The sequence below is a fragment of the Ziziphus jujuba genome, chromosome 9 (genome assembly GCF_031755915.1).
Source record: "Ziziphus jujuba cultivar Dongzao chromosome 9, ASM3175591v1".
In the NCBI taxonomy this organism is placed as follows: Eukaryota; Viridiplantae; Streptophyta; class Magnoliopsida; order Rosales; family Rhamnaceae; genus Ziziphus; species Ziziphus jujuba.
Genome location: NC_083387.1, coordinates 15,430,641 through 15,439,314, shown reverse-complemented (window position 1 = coordinate 15,439,314; position 8,674 = coordinate 15,430,641). Strand labels below are relative to the sequence as shown.

Genomic DNA, 8,674 nt, shown 5'->3' with positions numbered 1-8,674 from the left:
CTAACCTTCCGTTAGAACCCACTCACATGGAGAAACTAAAACCATTATTACAATTTTGCAAAAGCAAGAAAATTTAATAAGAATTCAAAATGGATTCCGTATCTCACCGAAAAGGACAATATTTAAGCCACAAATGTCATAAACTCTACATCTATATAAATATATAATATATGTTACAAGAGAAGGGTAGTTTCGGTAGTATAAAAATATGGGAATTAAAGTACAATCCTGCGTTTTTTAACCAAAAAAAAAAAGAAAAAGAAAAAAGTACAATCCTGCGTGGCATTAACGCTACCATTTCCCCTCTTTTGTTTTTTCTTCTCTTTTCCGCAATGCCAGTAGCTGGTCTGCAAATCAGAGAAGCAAAGAAAGAAGATACAACGCTGCCGATTTCTGCAAATCGAAGAAACAAAATGCGACGGTATCGTTTCGCGAGGAGGGGTACAACGCTGCGGATTCCGCCGCAAAGAAACAAAATGCGACGGTGTCGTTTCGCGGGGAGGGGTAGCCTCTTTCCGAGTCTGGAAGCCCAACGCAACCCCCAGCAAGTAGGCTCCTATCTGATACGGTGTATTTCCACGGTGACTCCCCCTAACTATAACTTAAACATCCAAAATTTTGTTCATTATAAATAGCCACTCCCGTAACTCGTATCTAACTTCTTCATCTTCTTTTCTTTTCTTTTCTTTTTCTTTATTTTCTTTCTCTGATGGATAGCCATCTCTCTGCTGCGGAAGAGCGCTCTCTGGAAGGTGACGATGAGGTATTTTTCATTTTTTTTTTAATTTTATGTAATCGAAATCGAAGAACTGTGGAATAACGCAATCGAAATTGAAGTACGTAATTGAAGATTTTAGTGTCTCTTCTAATTTACATGATTCTATAGGGTTTGTTCAAGGTTTTCCGATTTCATTTTTTTTTTATTTTTTTTAATGATTCCGTTTCTTAGATGTGAACTTCTAGGGTTTTATACGGCCTAACGAGCTTAATTGAAGAAGATTTCTTGATTTTACTCGATTCCTGTTTTTGCTATTTGAGCTACTACGTAATTCCCGCTTCTGTTAGATTTCCATTTATATTTATTGATTGATTCTATTGCTAACTTTTTCACAAATTAAAATCGAAGTACGTAATTCGAAGTGGAAGAACGTACTTGAAGATTTTACTCTCTCTTTTTTTTGATTTTATAGTTACTGCCTTTTTCATTTTTTCTTGTTATTATTTTATTTTTGCATGATTCCTGATCAAGGTTTTTTGATTTTTTTTTTGACTATTTATTTATTATTTTTGAAGAAGATTTTTCTTTTTTTTTTTTTCTTTTTTTTTTTGCTTGATTTCTTGGACTTTTGGACTTCTGCATGATTCCTATTAGATTTCCATTTTGTTGATGCTTTGATTCTATTGCAGTTTGTTCAGCCTCCGGCTGCTGCTGTTAACCCTCCACCTGCCGCTGTTCCCCCTCCACCTGCTGCTGTTCCCCCTTCACAAGAAACCTTCACTCAGACTTCAGTGGCCCCTACTGAGCCCCTAGTAGTCCCTATTCAGCCCCTCACTTCAGCGGCCCCTAGTGAATCCCTAGTAGTCCCTATTCAGCCCCCAGCACCAGCTCTCATTCAGCCTCCAGGTACTGTAATAGGAGGACGGATGAGGGATCCTTGGATACAAAAAAGAATATTGCATAGTACCATCTAGATAGGTAGGTAGAGTGATATGTAGGCACCTGTAGAAAGAATTATGAAACTGCTGCTAGCTAATTACATTTTGCCTCAACCTGTTTCCCATATAATGATATGCCCACTAGCTTGCCTAAAATTTCTGACTTCTTGGGGGGTTTCGGGGTTTTGCTGTTCGGTTATGGGTTGGAAGTTTATCTGGGCTTCATTAATTGAATGTGTGTTGTTGTATCAGTCACAGGTATGTTCTTATGCTAATCTTTTGCACTTTGTAGCTGTGTTAAAAACTTTGAGAAGAAAAGTTAGAAGAGGAAAAATACTGTGTTAAAGAAAAGTTAAAAGAGGAAAATAAACTAAAGAAAAGTTAAAAGAGGAAAATAAACTATGTAAAACATTATAAACTATCTCTACTCTTATAAAATTCTAATATTGTATATTTTTTTGCTGCTCCTGGTGCAGCTGGCTACAGAAGCTATAACTATGATGCTTTTTATGCCTCTGTTCTAGTGGTGTTACTCCACTTGTTTGCAAAATATTTTAGTTATTTATTTATTTATCTATTTTCAATTGAAATGTTCTTTTGAATTTCAAGTTCTTTATTCTAATTAGATTGGAAGTTGAATTTTGGCTCACTATTTTCACCTTACGTAATATTTTTCTAGAAACTGTACTTTTTCTTTCATTTTTTGTTACACAAAAATTTGATTATCTTCTTTTGCTTAAGTATGTATATTTTGAATATTTTGAAGTTATTTTGTTTTTTTACTATCAAATTGTTACTTTTATTGCGAGTTCTTCAGTTATTATTATTATTTCTTTTTTTTTTTTTACAATGCTTGTTGCTATAGTGGTCACATCTGCAGCGGTAAGTCAATTAAGGTATATTCTAATGTTTTTGCACTTTAAAAGTTAAAAGGGGAAATAAAATATGTAAAACATTATAAAACTACCTCCATTGTAATTATTGTTTATCAATTTTTTCTTAGGGCAACTCGTGGATGCCAACAATGCTCCAGTGGAGATCTGGCAACAAGTTCCTCTTGACCTGCAACTCATTGCTGATGATGGCAGCCAACTTGTGGTATGATTTCTTTATCTTTGATCTTGATTATTAGTTTTCAATCTCTCCTTCCCGTCTGCTCTATCTTTCCAAGTTGGTATGGAGTTGATTAGCAAAGGCTAAATTGACTTTGGAATAAGTAAATACAGAGGATCTGATTGATCAAAGTGATGAAGACCTATACAATTGCTGATAATATCCTTGATAGAAATTAGGAGCTTTTAGACGTTTTTAGACAGGCAAATAAAATTATTACTGGGGAGACAAAACTGTCTTGATGATCAAGCATAATTTTAAATGCTTTTTAAAGTATGTAACTGATGAGGTATATTTTTCTGCTAATTGAGTTTTTTATGAGGTATATTTGCAGCTGTTATATGATGTTCTTTGTTGGAAGTAACTAATTCTATGAAATACTATTCTAGTGGAGGATGATTTTCATATCAAGGTTCTTTATATGGTGTGAGTGCATAAGAAAATAAGAGTTTATTTGCTACATGTACACATTGATAATATTTATTTGGTGTTAGTAGTTTTCAGTTACATATATAGGAGGCATACTCAAGTATTAAATATGCTTATCCATAAATTAGAATTGAGTTCCATAATTTTGACTTGGTCCATGATGGAAAATTCAGTTTCCCAATGTTTGCAGTTCATGCTTTCAGTTAATATGGTAATTTGTGCCTTGAATGTTATGAGACTTTGCCTGATGGCGGTTTGAGTATCTCTTTTCAATATAACCCTTTATGAGAATTCCTAGTCCTTCTGACATATCTGTTTCTGATCCTCTTTTCATTGTCCTACCTCCTTCCTTGACTGTTATATATGTAAATTTGAGTACCTTGACATTTGTAATTTCATTGAATAGTTTTCAACTTCAATGATGAGCCAGAGTCAGATTCAGGGAAACGTTTTATTTTGACGAGAACGGGGGATGTGGTATAGTTCCAAAAAACAAGAAAGAGCTAGAATCTCCTCCTGAAATTTGTTGATATTTTTCTGAGCTAGATAGGCAATAGGGTTTAATTAATTAAATAGGCTCTACTTTGTTATAGAGTTTTTGGGATAATGGAGCTGTTTAATTCGCTATGTGTGTACTCTTTGTTTGACCTGAGAGAGATAGATAAAAGCTCTCTCAGTGGATATTCAACTTTTCTATCAATTTCATCATCTTTTTTCCATTGTCCTTCCCATGAACCTCTGAGTGTGTAGACTAAGCTATGGCAAAAAGTTAAGTAAAAGGGCACCGAATAGAATTTAATAGCTCTGTTTCAACAAGAAACAACAAAAAATGGGGGTGTTTCAAATTTCCATTTTCATTTATTGATTGATTCTATTAGATTTCCATTTTCATTTATTGATTGATTCTATTAGATTTCCATTTTCATTTATTGATTGATTCTATTGCTAACTTTTCATAAATTAAAATCGAAGTATGTAATTCGAAATGGAAGAACGTAATTGAAGATTTTAGTCTCTTTAGGGTTTGTTCAAGGTTTACTGATTTTATAGTTACTGCCTTGTCTCTTTAGGGTTTGTTCATTGTGGTTTTTTGATTTTATAGTTACTGCCTTTTTATTTTTTATTATTATTATTTTCTTTTTGCATGATCCCTGATCAAGGTTTTTTGATTTTTTTTGACTATTTATTTATTTATTTATTATTTATTTTTGAAGAAGATATATATATATATATATATATATTTTTGCTTGATTTCTTGGACTTTTGGACTTCTGCATGATTCCTATTAGATTTCCATTTTGTTGATGCTTTGATTCTATTGCAGTTTGTTCAGCCTCCGGCTGCTGCTGTTAACCCTCCACCTGCTGCTGTTAACCCTCCACCTGCTGCTGTTCCCCCTCCAGCTGCTGCTGTTCCCCCTCCACCAGAAACCTTCACTCAGACTTCAGCAGCCCCTACTGAGCCCCTAGCTGTCCCTATTCAGCCTCCAGCAGCTGCTCTCACTTTAGCGGCCCCTACTGAACCCCTAGTAGTCCCTGCTCAGCCTTCAGCAGCAGCTCTCATTCAGCCTCCAGGTACTGTAATAGGAGACGGATGAGGGATTCTTGGATACAAAAAAGAATATTACATACTACCATCTAGATAGGTAGCTAGAGTGATATATAGGCACCTGTAGAAAGAATTATGAAACTGCTGCCAGCTAGTACATTTTGCCCAACCTGTTTCCCATATAATGATATACCCACTAGCTTGCCTAAAATTTCCGACTTCTTGGGGGGTTTTGGGGTTTTGCTGTTCGGTTATGGGTTGGAAGTTTATCTGGGCTGCATTAATTGAATGTGTGTTGTTATATCAGTCCCAGGTATGTTCTTATGCTAATCTCTTTGCACTTTATGTAAAACATTATAAACTATCCCTAATCTAAAAAAATTCTAATATTGTATAGTTTTTTGCTGCTCCTGGTGCAGCTGGCTACAGAAGCTATAACTATGATGCTTTTTATGCCTCTGTTCTAGTGGTGTTACTCCACTTGTTTGCAACATATTTTAGTTATTTATTTATCTATTTTCAATTGAAATGTTCTTTTGAATTTCAAGTTCTTTATTCTAATTAGATTGGAAGTTGAATTTTGGCTCACTGTTTTCTAAACTACCTATTTTCACCTTACTTAATATTTTCTAGAAACTGTACTTTTTCTTTCATTTTTTGTTACACAAAAATTTGATTATCTTCTTTTGCTTAAGTATGTATATTTTGAAGTTATTTTGTTTTTTTACTATCAAATTGTTACTTTTATTGCGAGTTCTTCAGTTATTATTATTATTTTTTTCTTTTTTACAATGCTTGTTGTCATAGTGGTCACATCTGCAGCGGTAAGTCAATTAAGGTATATTCTAATGTTTTTGCACTTTAAAAGTTAAAAGGGGAAATAAAATATGTAAAACATTATAAAACTACCTCCATTGTAATTATTGTTTATCAACTTTTCTTAGGGCAACTCGTGGATGGAGTGGGGCAACTCGTTGGTGGAATGGGGCAACTCGCTGGTGGCATAGAGCAACTCGCAGTACGATTTGTTTCTCTTCATAATACGATTCTTTTCCCATTTTCTCAACCCTAGTTTATCTATAATTTTGTATCAGGCCAACAATGCTCCAGTGGAGATCTGGCAACAAGTTCCTCTTGACCTGCAACTCATTGCTGATGATGGCAGCCAACTTGTGGTATGATTTCTTTATCTTTGATCTTGATTACTAGTTTTCAATCTCTTCTTCCTGTCTGCTTTATCTTTCCAAGTTGGTATGGAGTTGATTGGCAAAGGCTAAATTGACTTTGGAATAAGTAAATACAGAGGATCTGAGTGATCAAAGTGATGAAGACCTATACATTTGCTGACAATATTCTTGATAGAAATTAAAAGTTTTTAGACGGGTGAATAAAATTATAACTGGGGAGACAAAACTGTCTTGATGATCAAGCATAATTTTTAAAGGCTTTTTAAAGTATGTAACCGTTGAGGTATATTTTCTGCTAATTGAGTTTTTTATGAGGTATATTTGCAGCGGCTATATGATGTTCTTTGTTGGAAGTAACTAATTCTATGAAATACTATTCTAGTGGAGGATGATTTTCATATCAAGGTTCTTTATATGGTGTGAGTGCACAAGAAAGTAAGAGTTTATTTGCTACATATACACATCGATAATATTTATTTGGTGTCAGTAGTTTTCAGTTACATATATAGGAGGCATATTCAAGTATTAAATATGCTTATCCATAAATTAGAATTGAGTTCCATAATTTTGACTTGGTCCATGATGGAAAATTCAGTTTCTCAATGTTTGCAGTTCATGCTTTCTGTTAATATGGTACTTTGTGCCCTGAATTTTATGAGACTGTGCCTGATGGCGGTTTGAGTATTTCTTTTCAATATAACCCTTTATGAGAATTCCTAGTCCTTTTGACATATCTGTTTCTGATCCTCTTTTCATTGTCCTACCTCTTTCCTTGACTGTTATCTATGTAAATTTGAGTACCTTGACATTTGCAATTTCATTGAACAGTTTTCAACTTTAATGACCAGCCAGAGTCAGATTCAGGGGAAAGTTTTATTTTGACGAGAACAGGGGATGTGGTATAGTTCCAAAAAACAAGAAAGAGCTAGAATCTCCTGAAATTTGTTGATATTTTTCTGAGCTAGATAGGCAATAGGGTTTAATTAATTAAATAGGCTTTACTTTGTTATAGAGTTTTTGGGATAATGGAGCTGCTTAATTTGCTATGTCGGTACTCTTTGTTTGACCTGAGAGAGATAGATAAAAGCTCTCTCAGTGGATATTCAACTTTTCTGTCAATTTCATCATCTTGTTTCATTTTTTTGCAGCCCGTTCGGCCTGGTGCTCCACTGCAGAGCAGACTCCTGATGTGGATGGGAGACGATGTGGTATGCATGATTGAATTTTATACTGATTAATTTATTTAATGTGTGAGTATTGAATAATAACTGAAACTGATACGGCCGCCGCAGCAGCCCCCCGTTCGGCCGGTGCAGCAGCCCCCCGCTCGGCCGGTGCAGCAGCCCCCTGCTTGGCCGGCGCAGCAGCCCCCCGCTCGGCCACCGCAGCAGCGCCCGTTTTGGCCGCAGCAGCGGCCCCCCGCTCGGCCGCCGCAGCAGCCCCCCGCTTGGCCGGCGCAGCAGCCCCCGTTTTGTCCACAGCAGCAGCCCCCGTTTTGGCCGGCGCAGCAGCCCCTGTTTCGGCCGCAGCAGCAGCCCCCTGCTTGGCTGGTGCAGCAGCCCCCCGCTGGGCTGCCGCAGGCCCCGTTTGGGCCGCAGCAGCAGCCCCCCTTTCGGCCGCAGCAGGACCCCATTCGGTGTGGGTACTTCATGGACCATGGACTTTGTGTCCGTGGAGATTGTCCACTGTTGCACCCGGTGAGTAATTTTATTTTTTGTTTTTTGGTTTTATTTTTATTTTTTATATTTGTTAGTATTATAACTGTTATTATTTTGTTGAGAAGATTTTTTTTTTTTTTTTTTCATTTGTTTTTGTTTATCTTATGTTAATGTCCATCTTACATTTTCTTTATTTTTTTTAGCCTGAATTTGCATTACAGCGTAGTGAGCTTTTATATGATCCACAGAAACCACTGTGTGATGTAAGTATCTTACTTATTTTATTGATTGATTTTCGTATATATGTTTTCTTCTTGACACCTTTGTCTTTAAATTGCAGTTTTTTCTGGCGCGGCGATTTTGTCGCAAGGGTAGGTTGTGCAAGCTGCACCATCCCTATTCGGTAGGGATGGTTAATCCGCATGTGCGTCTCAACGCACAGTTTTTACCGCTGCGCGATGTGAGTGTTTATCCTGATTATTATTATTATTTTTTTATAATTATTTGGTTTTTATTAATTGAATTATTGTTTTGTATGAAACAGGACGCAGAAGAATGCCCATACACCGCACGAGGTCTTCCATGCTATGCGGGTATCTACTGCCAGTTCCACCATCCGGAGCCTGGCAATCATTAGTTACCTGCGGAGTTGTAAAACTGTACCTTACTATGTTTGTTTTTGCTTGAATACCTAGAACATTACTATAAACATGTAAAACTGTACTTAGAATATTAACAATGTAAATCTGTAGTTAGTGAGGTGCTTTGTCTGGAAATGTTTTTCCTGTAGTGTTATCTTTACAGTTCTTAAATTCTCTTTTCACCTTTCTGCTATTTGTTTGAAACTGGCATTAAGTTTTTGTGTTTGTTCGTTTTTTATGTTTTGTTTTATTTATTTATTTTAATGGCTGTCTAAATGGGGCGTTTGATTATGTCCACCAAAATGTAGAGAATTTTTGTTTGTATCGTATTTAAGAAGTTGGATCGATAAGTAATTTGGTATTTAAATTTTTTATTTTAAAATAAAGAATTATTTTTTGAGCATTGTATTCAAAATTTTTCCATGCTTGTCTATTTCGTGTG

The 8,674-nt window shown here is 35.8% G+C and overlaps 1 protein-coding gene across 1 annotated transcript; it reads left to right on the top strand.

The window, feature by feature from the left end:
- The first annotated feature begins 709 nt into the window (after positions 1 to 709).
- On the top strand, positions 710 to 8,468 carry LOC107434218 (uncharacterized). Its single transcript, XM_048480992.2, has 11 exons — positions 710 to 763; positions 1,408 to 1,624; positions 2,660 to 2,754; positions 4,523 to 4,772; positions 5,691 to 5,764; positions 5,841 to 5,921; positions 7,082 to 7,141; positions 7,226 to 7,630; positions 7,795 to 7,854; positions 7,932 to 8,051; positions 8,136 to 8,468. The coding sequence occupies exons 1-11, from the start codon at positions 710 to 712 to the stop codon at positions 8,226 to 8,228; spliced, it is 1,509 nt and encodes a 502-aa protein (XP_048336949.2). The 3' UTR covers positions 8,229 to 8,468.
- Positions 8,469 to 8,674: the final 206 nt, after the last annotated feature.